The sequence below is a fragment of the Dromaius novaehollandiae genome, chromosome 6 (genome assembly GCF_036370855.1).
Source record: "Dromaius novaehollandiae isolate bDroNov1 chromosome 6, bDroNov1.hap1, whole genome shotgun sequence".
NCBI classification, from domain to species: domain Eukaryota; kingdom Metazoa; phylum Chordata; class Aves; order Casuariiformes; family Dromaiidae; genus Dromaius; species Dromaius novaehollandiae.
The window spans coordinates 9,568,540-9,585,758 of record NC_088103.1 but is presented as its reverse complement, the minus strand read 5'-3'; the positions used below and the strand labels follow the sequence as shown (position 1 = coordinate 9,585,758).

At 53.4% G+C, this 17,219-nt stretch overlaps 2 protein-coding genes across 4 annotated transcripts in view; one reads left to right on the top strand and one right to left on the bottom strand.

Moving 5' to 3' along the window:
* Window positions 1-6,219: 6,219 nt before the first annotated feature.
* On the top strand, window positions 6,220-10,509 carry PCBD1 (pterin-4 alpha-carbinolamine dehydratase 1). Its single transcript, XM_026104826.2, has 4 exons — window positions 6,220-6,405; window positions 8,674-8,805; window positions 9,121-9,201; window positions 9,870-10,509. Exons 1-4 carry the CDS (start codon window positions 6,403-6,405, stop codon window positions 9,966-9,968), a joined length of 315 nt encoding a protein of 104 aa, XP_025960611.1. The 5' UTR covers window positions 6,220-6,402; the 3' UTR covers window positions 9,969-10,509.
* Window positions 10,510-11,224: 715 nt separating this feature from the next.
* Window positions 11,225-17,219, bottom strand: part of SGPL1 (sphingosine-1-phosphate lyase 1) — a 28,719-nt gene continuing 22,724 nt past the window's right edge. For all 3 annotated transcript variants that reach the window (XM_064513621.1, XM_064513622.1, XM_026104806.2), the window contains 4 exons: window positions 16,156-16,394; window positions 15,476-15,622; window positions 14,296-14,416; window positions 11,225-14,194 (listed from right to left, as the gene is read on the bottom strand). In XM_064513621.1, coding sequence (XP_064369691.1) covers window positions 14,054-14,194; window positions 14,296-14,416; window positions 15,476-15,622; window positions 16,156-16,394 — 648 coding nt within the window. In that variant the 3' untranslated portion in view covers window positions 11,225-14,053. The remainder of the gene's footprint in view (window positions 14,195-14,295; window positions 14,417-15,475; window positions 15,623-16,155; window positions 16,395-17,219) is intronic.

The window sequence follows — 17,219 nt, the reverse complement described above, 5'->3', positions numbered from 1 at the left end:
GCTGAGCATCCGAGCAAACTCCCACAGACAATCTGCGAGGGACAAGCCTACCTAGCAGCCAGTGGGGGACTATTTATCACACACAAAAACATGAAAAAATAAAATCACTCCATCTCTGCTTGCTCAGCCCTGATCCGGAAGAGGGGGGGGGAGGAGAAAAAAAAAAATCTACAAAACTATTCCCAAAGACAGATGTGGAATATATAAGTCACAGCTCCGCTCTACTGGAGAGCAAAAATCCTGGACTTGACCACTGTCCCTCTCCGCTAGCCTCATCTCGCTTCCCAGGCCCTACCCTACTCATCTCTTTCTCCTAGGAAATTGCTATCTCAGCACCTCTTTTTCCCTATTCACCTATCATCATCCCCTTTAAATTACAGCCATCAACTACTCTTTCTTCCTAAAACAACCATACAAGTTAAATATGTGACTAATCTCTGACCAACTGTTTGCAACGGGCTTGAGGCCCGCTGTTCCTATTTCAGACGGGAAGAAGGGTTTGCATGCCCACAAGCTGACCTAGTCTGTCTAACCCTACCTCCTGGTCCAATACAGGGTCTGCGCAGAGACCTGGCTGTTATATCCACGCACACAGCACTTTCTGCTGTCCCCACCTACTACAGCGTGCGGACCATGCGGAACAAGCAAATGCTTTTGGTGACCTTTCTCACCGCAGGTTTCGCCTTTCCTTTAAAGGTCTCTGAGGATTGATCGAAGACCCCCATTCCTCTCCCTTCTCACTTTGCACTAGTTTATAAAGGAAGCAGAACCTGGCCACTCCTCTGCTGGAGAGTCCCCAGGGGAAAGGAGCCAACACAGGGCTCTCTCCTCACCCCACAGCCCCCGGGCCACGGAGATGCCCCAAGGGGGTCAAGTGGGTAGAGCAGGGGCATCAAGCCTGGTCGAGTTAAGGATGAGGGAGAAGAGCTGAACTGAAACAGGTGCTCCCAAGACCTGCAATGAGGAAGCTGGAAACAAGGCCAAGGACTTCCAGGACTCCGGAACATGAATGGTAGCCAAAGACCTGCAGCAGTCTGGCTCAGGAGACACCTCCAGTGCTTACCTACCTATGGAAGCGTGTGCCTCAGGAGTCATGATAACATCCCAACGCACAGGTAGACCCAGCAAGTTCAAAAGCCACCGGGGCTGTTCTGGCTTGCTGGTCTGGAAAATCAAGGAGCCTCCATCTTCCACCTCCCCTGTTTTGCCACACGCCCTCAGTATAGCAAGGGCTCAGGAGGTGCTCATTCCCACATCAAATACAGCTTCGCTGTGAAGAGCCAGCGCGTTGTTTCCCATGTCCTGCATGGATTTTACACAAGGATAATCGGGAGAACAGGCTTTCGAGGAGAGGCAGCGAGGCTTCGCAGAGGCAAACGGGAGGCAAGCTTTGAGCTAAGCCAGCTCCAGTGCCTTCAACGGAGCCAGCTGCAAGGAAGAAGCACGTACACCCACCAGCCACCGGAGCAGACGTGGCTCGGGTGACACCCAGGGATCAGGGCTAGGCAGGAGCAGGGGATACCGTCGAAGAGCTGTTTTTCTGAGTGTAACCACTCTTTAGCTGAGCTGATAATGTCAGCAATCACCTCTAATGTCAGACTGGTTTCTGAAAGCCCCAACTCTGCCCTCAACGCAAGCGGTTGCATTTTCAGGGAGTTCTCCAGTTTCTCAGCATTTTCCTGACCCCTAGTGACAACAAGCGGCTGTTACAGCATCCACACCTCAATACGCAGCGCCCAGCACTCCCTGCATAAACACGGAGCAAAACTCACTCCAGGATGGAGAAAGGTTTTCCAGCTCCATCAAAGTATTCACCCTTTGCCTCTGCAAATTTGCCAGAAAATCTATGTTTAGCAAAGAACCTCAGATTTGGACTAAAATTAAGGAAACAAGCTGAATACAGGGAAATCTCCCTTGCAACAGGCTCCAGCTTTCCCCAAGGAAGCCTGGTTACAGGATTAATCCATCACCAGACTGGACAAAGCGAAGGGTGGGGAGAAGGCATTTTTGATACATTACCTTCCCCTGGAAAAACACATCCTAGTGCAAGGAACGTCACGGCCTTGGCAGGGAACCGAACTGCACGATCTCACCAGCATCTCTCCTGGGCCATGGAGCAAATCCCATGGACCTGGAGAACCACACCTGTGACACCAGTAGTGCATTAGCTGCTGGTCACCATGCCTCTCACTCTTGTCGTGGCATTTGGTTTCAAGAAAAAACCAAGAGTCATTGCAATGTTATTCTGGTCTAACTCATTCCTGTAAGATTTCAAAACCATGCCAGGTTTCTCCACGCACAGGCTAGCAACAGGTTGTCTCTTCCAGCGCCAGTGCAACAGAAGAAAAGGCTTCCACAGGCAGGAATAGCCCATAGTGACATGCGCTCACGTACTTCAGACTCACATTTCAATCGTCCTCCTCTGGGAAACGCTCCCTCAACGCAACATCCCCTTGCTTCAGCTGCGACAATATTCCTCCCTCCTGCGCTCTCACCAGCTGTCCCCAGCCTCGGTGTTTGTGTTTTCTACACGTTAGAAGATGCTCCGCCACTTTTAGTGGTGTTTTTTCAGTCTCGCCTTCTCCAGGGGTACTTGCACTCCGACTGAAGTCAAGGCCCCTTACCCGAAGCATCCTGTAAGCAGACCAGAGAGGCCCCGATTTGTACCGGCCTCCAATTTGTTTTGTTCACTGAGCTGAGGCAAAATTCAGGCCCTCGCGGACTCCGACAGAACGACAGTACAAGAGAAAGCCTCACACAGGGTTAATTAACGATTCTCCTCTATTTATTGGGCCCTTTAGTCAATTTATAGTTGTCACAGCTGCCATAAGTCGCCTCCAAAGCTAAACAAACTCTTTAATTAAATCTATTATATCACAAGAGCAATGCTTCAGATACTAACAGAGTAGTCAATGATGAAAGGGGTGAGCCCACCCTTGCCCAAACCCCCCTTTGGGCTCTGTGGTTCACCAGGGGACTAAGTTCATCTGCTCAAAAGCCCTGACACAGATGCAAACTTTGAAAACACATTTCCAACGAATTCCTGAGGTGCTTTAGCTGGTTAATTGTCTCCCTGCTGACTAAGCAGCCATTGCCCCCCATCCACAACACACAAGTTTCTGTCTCATCACAGAAGTGACCGTAAAGCCACACGGGTTAAAAATCTGTTCCCCCCACTCGTAGGCTGCTAACAGACCCCTGCCCTGGCTCTCCCTGCTCTGGGAAAATGGGCGAAGCGCAGCAAGCTCCTCTCCCTCCCGGATGCCGGGGGAAGGAGGAGGAGATGGTACCAGACCTGAAGGAGAGCCCAGGAAATCAGTTAAATGTGAAGCACACCGATAGCATAACGAGGATTTTCTGAAAGGCCTTCTGTAAGGATCCGGGCCATTCTGGCAGGGAAACTGGTTTGGACTGAGGGTCTGTCTAGCCCAGCGCCCTCACTTCAGCTGTAGCCACAAGTGGACCAGCGACATGCAAGAACAGGGCAAATACAAACAGTGCCTCTCCCAGGTTCTCCTGCAGCTTTCACCTGCTTTCAGCCCAGGAGATCTCCTTCACTCAACATGTTTTTCCTATTTAGTAACCCCCACCAGATCTCTCTTGGACTTGACCTCACGTGAAATGCCGAGGAACATCCGCCCATCTTCCAAAGTGCAACGTAAAGCAAACACACCGCCCTGTAACTGCACCTCAGCTGAGATAAAGACTCCTTCAGCCAGTGCCATCAGCAAGTGTCCTGCTGCCGTGTCAGCAGCTTTACCCACAACCCGCCCAATGCAAGCTGGCATCGCAGCAACCAAGACAGCAGAAGCTGCTGCTTTCTTTGCTGGTTAATCCCATTCGCCTTGTGAGAAGGCCTAAAACGCAAAATCCATGTGAACTTACTGTGACGGGAGCCATGCAAATGCCAAGGCTAACCCCGTGGGTCCACGGTTCCAAAGGGACGCCTGGAAAAGCGCACCTGCAGAAGGACAACGTCAAGCACATTTTTAATACTATTCAGTGAGGAGCCAGCCCAGACTATGAAAAACTGACCACGTGGAAAAAGACCTCTTGCTGCTGTGTTGGAGAGTCCTGGGTCCCCGCAGGGAGCTTCTCTCTCCTGTGAACAGCACGGATCATGCTCTCCACGTTGCTTATGGGATTGCAGGCAGGGTCACCTTGCAGCCAGCACTGACTAGCGTTCCTCTTCCCTCAAAAGGGCCCACCAAAACGTTTTAGGGAATGTGAAATGAGAAAGGCAGGCAAAATTCACCCCAAGAGCAAAACAAAGCTGGAGATGGGGAATAGTACATGAATTTCAGGTTTTGGGGCCAGGCAGATTTTGTTAAAAAGGTACTGACAAAAAAACAGTAATAATAGTAGATTACTGACATAAGAGCTCCATCCAGCTATGCAGGAGCCACCGTGGATGCAGCACTGCCTGCACGTGAGTTAAGCTGCCATTGACCCAGCCCAAAAAGGCGTAATTCTAAATTAGGCAAAAAGGGGGTTAAAAAAAAAAAAAGAGAGAGAGAGAATTCCTTAAAAATCTCTTCCCAATAACAGGCACGCCCCTAGCACGGGGCTGCAAACTACCCCGAGCAAACACCTTGCCCAACACCACTCGATTAAACATTAAGAGGAAATCTATAGAGGCCCATCTCCAAAGAGAGAAACTGGAGCAGTGCTGAGGGGGGGTTCGCGTGGCGGGGGCACATCGGGGGGAGGCAGCCGAAGGATGCCCCCAGCCACAGTGTCACGCTGCGCACGGAGGAAAACACGACGGTCCTGCTGCAGGAGCAGCTCCCTCTGCACGAGAGCTCGCTCACACGTACCGCCAGCAGTTAAGGTTGATTTATAACCGAGGAGAGAAAACGACGTTACAGAGGAGCTGGGTAATCAGTAGACACAGTATAATTAATCGTTTTTCTCCTGATGTTCTCCGACCACAAAAACCCTCACCTTTAATGAGCTGAGGTGCCCGTCAACTGCTGCGCGTTGGCAGCGAGCGCTGGCAAGGTGAACGGGAGCCGTTCCCAGCTGCGCGGCAACGACAGCCACCGAGGAAAGCAAGCCTCTGAGCAAGGCGGCGTGTTTGCTTCCCCCCCCCCTCCACCCACGTCAAAAGGGAGGCAAAACTCCATCAGTCAGGCAGAAAACCATCGCGGTCCTGAAGGGCACTGTCACCTAGCCGAGAGGTGCTGGTGGTCCTGAGAAGTCACCATCAAAGCTGACATTGCATTTTCCTTAGGAAGCAGAGTGCGGCTGGCATCGCTTGGGCGCGAGCTGCTATCTGCAGCTTCTGCAGCTCCAGCTGCTGCTTCGAAAGGACGTTGCCTCCTTTACCTCCTGCTTGCGCCGTCATTCACAGGGGCACTTCTGGCCGGCAGCGCCAGGCACATCTCGGGCTGGAGGTGACAACCCTGGCCACTCTGCACTCAAGTCACGCTTTGCTGCTTTTCCTTGTACATGCGTGTGGAGCAAGGGGCACTGGGGTTTGTACTCCATTTCCGAAGGGCGTTGCTTCACCATTCATCCCATCTGGCTGCACCAGTGGGATGAATGCTCTCACCAGTAAGGGATGGGGAGACTTCAGCCTGGCATGCGACTGGGACAAGCCCTGCCGTGCCTAGCAGTGGGCTAACACTGTAGGCATCAAGGTCTACAGCTTTATATCTGCAGTTTTCTTCTTCTCAGGTCCTGCTTTGCTTTCCAAGCTTCCTCCCCTGGACAGACATACAGTTTCTCCAAGGATAGAGGAGATGCTCATTTTTCCTTTCCATTACCGTGACAAGAAAATCTATAGAGGACGACAAAAGAAACGGAGAATTTGTTTCCCTCAAACTTCTTCTGCACCTGCCGGAGAAACAGAAGATGTCTAGATCTCCGTGTAACCCACGAACGCTAGGAACGGAAACCAGAAGGTGCACCAAGGCGTACGCACAGCAGATGCATGTCACGTTATATTAAAAACCTCCGCAGAATTGGTTGCTTCAAGGGAAAGGAAAGCCAGCGAGGTACAGAGGCAGGGTGAGCTTCTGTCCTCGCTGCTCACGGGGCTTGCTGTACCACCAGCAAGGCACAGCACCGCTGTCAGCGCTGGCGCGCACAGCCAGAGCCGCCGGCTTGCACCGCTCCTCCCCAGCCCGTCCTGCCTTTTGCAGCAGCCAGGATGCTGCAACAGGTTAAAGAGGAAAAAATAAAGTGGCCCTGTAGGAGAAGGGCGGGTGGGTAAGAACAAGCGGGCGCACGCGGGCGGGGGTCGAGGGGACCGTGCTCCAGCAGCACCGGAACGGGTGGCCGCCGGCCGTGGGTGGACCTAGCGTCCTCGCCACGCCTCCCGCGGCCCCAGCCGCTGGCGCACACGCTGCCGCTCCGGTGGGCTCGGCGCGGAGCCGGAGGCCGCGAGGGACCGCCGCGATGGTGAGTGGCCGCTCGGCGATCCGGCCTGGGCTTCGCAGGCGACGGCGCGGCTCCTTGCAGCAGCAGGGAGGTGGGAGCCGGCGGCTCCAGCACGGGCAGGGGGAAAGGAGAGCAGAGCAGCGCTCCGGTTAATGAGTAACGCCGGGAACGCTTCCCGCGCCGCTGAACTGCCGAAGCGAGGGCTCGCCGAGCGGTTTCCCCGCGAGGGAAGGGGCTGTCGGCAGTACCGCCTTGCAGGCACGACCCACCGCCTGCATCCCTGCTGCAGCACCAGTGCAGCCAGGCCCGCGCCCCAGGCGGGCTGCAAATCGGCACCAGCTTTCTGCAGCCTGGCAGCAGCACGGCGCTCGCAGGCAGGCCTGCCCCTTGCTAACGGCAGCCGCAAGCTGCCCCGGCTTGGGAAACGAGGGGAGAGGAGCGAAGGTGGCGGGTCCTGCGGCATACCTGACCACAGCCCCTTCACCTTTTCCTAAGCGATGAGTAATTGGGGCAGGGAGGGTTGGTTAATCTCCAGAAAGCAACCCCAGAAAACCCGCAGAGATAAGCTCTCCCGGTTTCTCACGCCAGCTCCTGAGCTTCAGCTACACAAATGCGTCTGCTTGGTCTCAAAAGCAGACAAAAAAAAAAAAAAAACAGTGCCTTGGCTGTAGAAAGCCAGAACGAAAACAAAATAATTACATTTCCATAATGAAAAGCATGTGTTTTAAAGGACTGGGTGTGCGTGAGAAGCATTAATGTGCAATACCCAAGATGGGCAGCAGGCTGGGCGCCGTGCCGGGATGGAAACGGGGGCCCTGCGGCACCGGGGGAGCGGACGGGAGTGGGTCGAGGACACCGGGGGGGCCGGCCAGGTGCCCTGGCCGCAGGGACACGCAGCTCAGGTGGTCACCGGCCACAGAGCAGCCACCGGAGCTGGCTGTCTCGCGGGCAAACCTTGCCCTGGCTGTGCCTCCCACTGGCTCAGTGCTCTTGAGGAGCAGCTGGGTCTGGAAAAAGCCTGGAAAAAGCCCCGGGGCCTGGTCTCCCGTGCGGTCACCATGCAGAAAAGGGGTTTGGGAAACCAATTAAGCTCTGGCTTTAAAGCAGCTGGGTCGCTTGCTCTCGCTGGGGGAGGCTGGTCCAGGACTTGAACTCGCACCCGAAACGCAGGCGCTGCCTGTGCCTATCTGCGTGCTCTGGGCAAGCATCAGCTTGGGCTTTCCAACAGGTTTTCCATGCTCTAGCACAGAGCAGGAGCTTTCAGCCCCTGGGCCCACCACCCCTGGGGGGACATCGGGGCCCCTGCTTCCCCTGGACTCGCCCCTCCAGGCACCCACAAAGCACCCACGGCTGCAAACCTTGCCCCCGCGCAGCCGCCTCCGTGCCCACGTTATCCCCGTTGCTAAGATACCCGGAACCAGCTTATCGAGCCGTCGCCGCGGCAGGGCAAGGGCTGAGGGTTTATTGCGCCGAGCCGTGTTTGCTCTCCGTCCTCCCGAGGCCGCGCGCTCCGCTCCCACGCCCAGGCCGACGGGAGCGGGGGGAGCGGGGGCCGCGAGGGGCCAGCCAAAGCCCCCCCAACGCTTCATCACGCACCGGGTAGCCCCCGTCCTGCCACCCACACTTAGGTGCTCCCATTTCTAGCTTCACCTTTGCCATTATTCACTTGTAAAGCCAAGCCAAGAAGAACAGCAGATTTTTTCCCCCTTAAAAACAAGCAAAGCAACAGATCCACCCCAGAGCAGAAGACAACGCTAAATCATAATTGCTCCCGCTGCCCTTCGCTACGCGCAGACAGAAACAACCTCTGAAATCCCACTGTCACGTAAGGGAGACGGCAACAGAAAAGGAGCTAAACTCCGGTTTTGCGTGACTCATGACTATGATTCACGCCACTTCTCCCTCTTTATGAGGCTCCTGATACCGCTGCCCTTGAAATAAAGCTCCCGAAGGTACTTTGCAAACCTCAACAGCAAGCAGTTCTCGAGCCTGGAAGTCATCAGCGATCCTTTCCAGAGGATGAAATGCAATGTATTTGGGAGCGTAACCTCACCCGGCCATCACTTCTTATTCAGTTTATAATGAACAAACATATACATAGGTGTATATATATATATTTGCACGCACACACTCACCAGTGAAGTGCCCCAGAAGGCTCTGTTTGCTTTGCGTTGCAGGTCGGGACACAACCCCCACAACCCACAGGATGCCTCATTTATTTGAGCACTTGCTTCACCTTACCTCTGCCGTGCTGATCTGCTCCTCTCCCCTTTCCCCCCCGTCTGCCAGGCAGGGAAAGCCCACCGACTGAGCGCCGAGGAGAGGGAGCAGCTGCTCCCAAACCTGCGAGCCGTGGGGTGGAACGAGGTGGACGGCAGAGACGCCATCTACAAGGAGTTCCACTTCAAGGACTTCAACCGGGTACGGGTGTCGGTGCCGGGTTTTACGATAGGGGAGCCCCGACGCGCAGCGCGGGGAGCCCCATTTGCGTGGCCCGGGCACAGAAAGCCCTCCCCGCTTCTCTTGACGCGTAACGGCTGAGCAAGGTGACACATCCAAGACACCAAAACGCTCAACCAACGCACGGTTTGTGGGGGGAAAGGTCTTCAAAAAGAGGAAAACCCATAGAAATCCCCAAATACACAGCACAAACCAAGAAATTTGGGGAGTGAGATTATTGATAATGGGTTGGATAAGCTGTTCAAGACTAACTTTGCTTCTTAACCCACCGGGCAGGCCTTCGGCTTCATGACCAGAGTGGCTCTACAGGCAGAGAAACTGGATCACCACCCCGAGTGGTTCAACGTGTACAACAAGGTAAGGAACGTGGATGCGGGGCGACCGGGGCTCCTCAGAGAGCAGGTCCCAGTTAGGAGGGACAGACCAGCACCAAGAGCGGCAGCAGCTCCTGCTCAGCTCAGCAGCACCTCTTCCTCCCTCAGATGCTGTTCCCTTTGCGTGTCACGCATGGCCTGTGACCACGGCGCACGCGTCCTCTCCTCCCCTCCTTGTTTTCTGGCCAGCTGAGCCGTAGCTGCTTGCAGGCTGCCACCGGGTTGCTTATTAAATCACTGCCAGAAGTGGCAGCAAGGGGGAAAAGGGCCCGGAGGAAGAGCAAGCGGAGGGGTGGCACAGCGGCTGCGTGACCAAGGGTGGCAGTGCCCGCTCGTGGCCAGGGCGAGCTGCGGGAAGGGAGAAGTCACAGAGGTGACAGCCATCAGAAGGGGCTGGGGAAGCTCTGGTCTGGCACGGGGAGTGGGAGAGGGGCACACCGGGAACCGGGAGAAGGGGAGGGTCGCTGCACCACCAGCCTCCGCAGCTGGATGCCACCAGCACTGCTCCCACCCCAGGAAATTTCACTAACGAGCCTGGAGAAAGCAATAGCACTACCTGCTCCATCGGGTGATAACTGTCTGCGGCACTGGGGGAACCAGTTCCTGTCCTTTCTGCCAGCAACACCTGGTCTGTCTGTCTGTCTGCTTTAGGTTCACATCACCCTGAGCACCCACGAGTGCGCGGGCTTATCCGAGCGAGACATCAACCTGGCCAGCTTCATAGAGCAGGTTGCAGCTTCTCTGTCCTGACCGGAGAGGAACACACAAAGCTCGAACCGACCCAAATCGACACCCCGCGTCTCGCCCGGACGACTGCGCCCGGAGCCTTCGCCCCGCGCCAAGCTGCCGCCGGACCCGGACGGCCACCCAAACCCCCCGCCCCCCGCCCCAGGGAGGGCCTACGTCCACCTCTGATCTCGCCGCTTCCGCTCCTAATCCCATCTCTATCCGCGTCTGCAGATTGCTGAACCCGTGGCCTTTCAGCAGGCACGCCTTTAACCGGAGGGAGTAACGTTGCGCGAGTGCACGAGTAAATCTTTCCAGGGCTCGACCCACCCCTGTGCTCTTGCCCCTGAGCCACCACGGTCTGCTCTACCCCCCGGATTCGGGGTGGTGCGGGAAGCCTCCGGTTTCCCCATCACACACCGGCAACCGTGACGTGCAGTCTGGTTGTTGCTGTGACCTTTCCCGAGCAGTATTAAAAGCAGGCATGTGATCCCTCCCCTACTGTAACGGGCTTTTTAGCAGAGAAGCATGACAGCGTTTACAATAAAGTTCCCGGTTAACCCCATGTCAGCGTGGGAGGAGGCTGCTTGGTCGGAATTAGGGCAACCGCTATTCCCCAGGCAGGCGCTGGCCTGGCTCCCCTCTCCAGCAGAGGCTTCTGCCGTAGGGAAGCTTCTCCATGAAGCGGCACGGAGACACGGCACGTGCCGTGGGGGGCCTGCGCCTCACAGCGAACGGGGCCCGAGAGAGAATGAGGTTGCTAAAGCGCTCCCTAAAAGCCAGAGCGGATCTGGCAAAACCCGTTAGGGCTAAACAAGCACAGCTCTCACACCAAAGGCAAAACCACCGGCAAGGGAAGGCATAAAAGCAGTCCAGATGCAGGCCAGAAGCTGCCTGAAGTGGGACAACCTCCAGGCTCCACCAAGTATTAAAAGAAAATCCGTAGCTCTTCGACGTAACGCTTCCAGCACCCTTGAGCATCGCCCGCGCGGCCCAGGCCGGGGCACCGCCTTTATCTCGACGGAACGACGGAGCAGCTCCCGGGCAGAGCTACTAGGATTCACAAACCACCCTCCAACCCACAGACCGGGCCGCCCATGAGCACGGCCATGAGTGGCAGGTCCCCATCCATTCAAGCGAGCGTTAAAACAGAAAAAGGCTCAAGGAGCCTATACAGCTAAACGCACGATTTCAGTGCAAGCCAGGCCCTCTTTCACCATCTCTTCAGTTCTTTCAGCCGACAGTTTTACACAGTGGCAAACCAGAGCGATGCAGAATAGTGCCGTCAGGTGAACTCTTGTCCCAGGAGTTTATTAAAAACGGTCAATGCGTATTTAAAGGGCAAGATATTATGTTGTACATGACCCTTCCACCCCTCCTCCCTCCCCCGCAAATCATCAGAAAAGTGCAGATGAAATCCATGGCATGAAGACAGACATCTCTTCTTGGTCCATCCCACTGGATCTTCTTCAGTCTGGTACCTACGAGCAGCCAGCTCCCCTGGGAGCGCTTTGTACCAAGAACAACTTCAATGTCCCACTTGCTAAACCAAACCAGCCAGAAATCTTACAGGAATTAACAGTCGGGAAGTTCCCTCCAGGCCTAAAGTACCATCCAGTTTCAGAGCATAATCCAGTCCACAAAATTCCTCCTTTTTTTCTTTTAAACAACTATACAGCCCATTAATTGCATAATTTTTCTAAGACCATGTGGCATGATAAAGGAGATGCAGAGTACATATTAGATGACAAGGATGAACAAGACTACACACCAGTAAAGTACAGTGGTCTTCTCCTGACCACAAGAAGATTACGTTTACAGTATAGAACAAATGCACATCAAACAATTAAACCCACAAATATTACTATTAGGTGAAGCCCAGAATGAAGTACATTGACTTACAAATAACATCTTCAAATACATCCAAAAAAGGCGAAATGGAGCACTGATCCATTAGGTCCATCTACTTCCTTGGAGGAGAACACAAGTGGGGAAGGGGAGGGTGTTTCTCCCACCCCTTCCCCAATGTGTCCCCCGGCCCTTCTTTTAAAGCACAGAGTACTTCCCTTCTTTGTTTTCCAAATCTGGGCTCAAAGAGAACCATCACAGTAGCCAGATACTGGAGACTCCCAGACATGCGGTAATAGTCCCATTGGCAAGATGTTAACAGAATAAATAGGTCCAACACAAACGCTGACCACCGGAGCTGGTAACACCATCAAGAGCGCATCGGGCAACTCAAATGCACTGCTTGCAAAAGGGCTCAGAGACACGCACACTGTCACCAGTTTAATGAGACAGGAGATGGCCAAAATACAGCGTCTCACAGCACTGAAGAGCAAACCTGTTAAAAAGCAAATATTCCTCCCCACAGACACTGGGCCCAAGGCTGCACTTGTTTTTGCAGTGGTTAAGTAACCCTTTCATGCAGTATAGTTATTGTGCAAGTGTGTGCTTCAGCTACGCTAAGCCAGCGAGGGTCAGCTTAGGGCCAACCAGCCCAGGACCGCAGAGAGATGCCCTCGGAGGTCCCGCACAGGACCGCGCGGTCCTGGCGCACAGCAATCCTCTCCCCTGCGCAGCTCAGCCGGTCACACTCTCCAAAGCACGCAAAAGGCCGGGGAGAAACGCATGGAAAAGCCCTGGAGGAATAACCCCACCACTGTTCCACAACTCGAGTGATTCCAGTTTGTCCTTAAGGCCACAGTTGCCTCACAAGTTGCACTGGTAAAACTCTCTCATAGTAAAAATAGTGGAGAAAAGTAGGAAGGGTGGGCCATGCACCCAAGGCTCAAACACCCCCAACTACTGCATCCCATCAATCTGCCTTTCAGCACTACACCAGCATCTTTGAAATACTGTGAAGGGACTTGGCTCAACACAACTACTATCCTACCTTACGGGCAAGCATACTTTACCTGAGGCCAGTCTGCCCTTGAGGTTATTTTCAATATAGTACCGTAAGGAAATGACTGCAAACATTGCAGGCGATAGCTGAACCCTCAAACTCTTCCTGGCGCCCCACAAAAAGCCAGGGAAGCGTCAAGGCACAAAGGTGAATGCCCTTTTGAGAACGTGCCTTAAAAGAATCAGTGCAAAGAGCAGACAGAGATTGCTACTTTCTATTACAAAAGTCACCTTTTCATACTAAAAGATTATGGTAGGAAAAAAGTCAACTTTGGTGCCATACGTTTGCATACGAAGTCCGTAGCCATGACACACACCAGGGCTCGACTGACTCGACTACAGCATTGCGAGATAGTGCAAAACCTTCAAGTTATAAACAGTGAAATCGCTGTTTTGCACCTCCCTGCAGAACTGTGCAAGGTACAACAGCAGTCTAGGTGGCAAATGCATGTGTTCTACAAGAGGCAGGAAAGCAAAATAGATACCATGTACCTACAATTCTGAGTACCATCCAGTTCCTCTCCCTGCACCACCCCCTTGGTTTCTATTTCTGTCGCTATTCAAACAGGAGATTCCAGAAGAGGATTTTGCATTGGTTTTTTTCCCCCCCAACAGATATCGATTGCAGTCTCACTGAGATCTCCGGGGGGGATTTTAAAGAGTACATGACCATCTTTCCTTTGCCAATTTATCAACCCTGCATTCCACAGACTTAAGGCTCCTAGCACGGTTTGTTAAATGCAGTAGCTTGGAGGAATACTCAGAAGAAAACAAAACTTTCAATTTATTTTCTACCTTCAACTTCTGGGAAGACCGAAGCTTTGGAACACAACGTCAGAACTAGAATCTATCCCTTGGCTGGACACTGGCCGAATACAAGGTCTGAGGAGGAGAAACAGTGAGGAACAAAGTGACATTTAGAATACCTGAGGAACCGGGAGTCGTGGAATGGACATTCATTTCACCATCAGTAATCCTGATGAAAACGGGCAGGGGGAAGGGAAGAAAAGCCCTAAAATTAAAGTTGGGCACGAAAATAATGCAGATTTCAGAGCAGACACAGGTGGGGAAGGAGGTTTCCAAGACCAAGCTGCCATCAGACCTGCACTTGTAGGACCTAAGGCTTACTGCAACCTCTTCCCCAGAAACCCTTCAGGGCCACCCCAGTGCTAGCCGGAAAGGCGCCGATTGCGGCACCACAGTCAGCGGTGGCCAGGAGAGCCGTTCATGTGCTTCTCGCTGCAAGGAACATCCGTGCTGTAGAGACCGTCCAGGTACGCCTGAGAAATCTCCGCTATCAAGCTGCGGTCCGGGATGGACTGCGCCATTCCGTAGATGGCTCCCTAAGGGGAGGGGAAGACAGCGTTACTACCATCAGGGAAACACGCTTCGACACACAGCCTGCTCACCCCAAGCACACCCTCACTCTACCCTGGCTCCTTACCATGCCCGTGGTCTCCGCATTGACATCCTTCATGATCTCCTCAACGCTGTCTTTGACGTCTCTCAAGAACTGTTCGGCTACACCCGGCTTCGTGTGCAACTGCGTGATGCAAAGGTGAATGCTGGGCAGGCAAGGGAGAAGGGAGAGATTAGCCACGCCAGGTATGCGCAGCTCCACATCTGCAGAGCAAACAGCATTTGAGCCCTTCCCTGGCCAGCGACAGCTGTGCATCTCCTTGAAATAACATTTCAGAGGTATAAAGGGAGATGGCTATCCACTACCTTCCAATTAAGGCCAGTCTCTCCATAACACTTGCTATAACCAAGCTCTTCTTTTGCAAAATTGCAAATCCACCTTCCTTCCCAACGTCACCATACACAGCTAAAGGCCTGCAACTGCCTCAGCTCACCCCAGTTACATCTGGTTAGAAAGATGCAGCTGCATGGGAGCACGCTTCGCTCCAGGGATGCTTGCCGTAATTTCCTTCCCCCTCCTCTCCAGCCGAGATAAGCTGTCAGCCTGTGTGTGCTGGCCACCCCCAGCGTGGAAGATCACACCTACCGGAGGGGACAGGGCTACTCGCACCTCTGAGCCACTGCTTCAGGCTCTCTAGGGCTGCTCTTCACGCTAACTGCAAGGCTAAAATTTTTCCAGCACACCTACGACTTAAAAGGTTTGCCCTTTTCATGCACAGGAACACAACTTCTACCCACTCAAGGGAAATCATGGACATTCATTTTACAGCAGGCTGGAAAAATCACTGAAAATGATCAAACCTTCACTGCTCTCTCAATTACCTTCATGTTCAGTGTGCAGGAGGAAGAAATAAAAATCTACAAAACTTCACTTAGCTAACACAAGATAAAGTTCTGGCTATTTGTATTTTTCCACTTGTATAATACAGAGGCAAAGAGAAAGAAAGTCTCAGATACGCCCTCTGCCAGGCTCATTAAAATTACTATGGCCTCATCTTCACTGCAGTAACTGCTATATATCAGCAATTACAAAGGTAATTGCTTCTCCAGAGGAAAAGCCTACATATAATTTATCAGATATGGACAACACCACTCAGCAAATCAAGAGAGCTACGTGGTCCAAAGACGACCATCTCGCGCACCCGGGCTATGCACATCGCTCCACTGGTCTACAGCAGCAGCTCCCGCTGTGACCACAAACTCACCTTGGGGGGAACTGCAGGACATTCAAGTTCCATCCTTTCGCAGCTAACAAATTAGATAATCGGTAAATGTCAAAAGTGTCCGAACCGATGGAGAGGACAGACACCTCAGGTATCCCAAAAATGAAGATGCCGTCAATTTTTCTCAACCTTGAAAGAATATTAAAGAGAAAAGAAGCGACTGATCAGAGTTACAGGGTTACAGCAGAAAGAGGTCAGCCATTCTGTCTATCTGGAAGAAGTACATATGGAGGGGGGTGGAGGAGCGCAGTACATCCCTACCAAAAATCATGCAACCAGCCCAAGCCGTTAGAACTCGCGAGAGGACTCCAGTGATTAGAAGCCCTAAGTCAAGCAGGCTCAGGAAGAAATGGAAAAGGGGGAGGACAGAGAGGCAAGGAAACGCAGAGCAGCAAAGAGCATCAGTCCATCAGATCGCACAGCAATGCGGGCACCCTAACGAGGGCAATTATAACCCTTTTTTCAGCAGCTGGAGTAAGTCTACTGTCTGAAGGAGGGCAGCAGCTCAAATGAAGCATCTTCTCCCACAGTTTCCCAGTGGATTCCCACCCAGCAGGGACACGCTCCGGGAAAAAGGGTGCAAGAGGAACAAAAGCAGCTTGGGAGTAGGAGTCCAGAACAGGGTTAAAGAGTGCAGTCCAAAAGCCAAGTCACGGACGTACTCCGATTCGAGGAAACGAGCCGTTTTAATGATCCTCTTCGTCGCCTCGACGTAGCCGGATTCCCCCATGTGCATCAGAGTCGCCCAGCACGCGGCGATGATCCCGCCAGGCCGGGAGCCCGCCATGGTGGGGGAGGCGTATATGCCGCCTTGCCAGTCGGGCGCGACGAAGAACTGGTAGCTCCTGTACTTCTTGTTGCTGTACAGCACCACGGAGGAACCCTTGGGAGCGTAGCCGTACTGCAAGGGGCACACAGAGCATTTCAAAGCGGCAGGAGGGCGCAGCAACGCGTTCAAGCACTTACCGTGACAGTCACCAAGGTCCCCCGTGCCCGTACCTCGAGGCATTGCACCAAGCACCCACGCAGGGCAGCCCTTATCCCAGCACCCCTCCGCACAGCGGAGCGGCCACACCATCGGGACTTGGCCCAGGTCCTGGCACAGCGAGGTGGGACAGCTTTTACCCCGAAGCAGCTTGAGCACCTGCCTTTCCCTGAACACAGCTACGCAGCTGCTTCATAATTTAGCTACTGAATTTATGAACTCAGAGAGACAAACTCAATTACTAAAGATTAATTTCTCAGAAGCAGAGGAAAACTCTGAGGGGAGCCTTAACATAAAGTCTGCAATGTGATGAAGACTTGAACAAAGCAGCACTTCCTTTTCATTCAAATTTAATGCTTTCTTACATACCATGGCTGAAGCAAATGAACTAGTCCTTACTCCAAGTACCCTCCTGAAAAGGCATCTCTCCTGCCCTCCAGCACTGGAGCTGCGGCACTCCGGACCGCTTTGGGACTTGAGTCCATGCGATGGGGGAAATTAAAACCAGTGGGTCTCCATCCCCCCTAGACAAGCCCCTGCTCCAGGTATCTGACACCACCTTCACACCACAAAACATGAACTCTGCGAGGAGATGCAACCCCTGCCCACACTTAAGTCATCTTTCCATGACAGCCCCCACCAGCCACGTGCCACTGACCCAGTCCCCCACAGGCCAATGGTAGCAAGTCCTGAAAAAGCCATGCAAAGTGTACTAGAAATGCCTGAAGACAGGGATGGCAT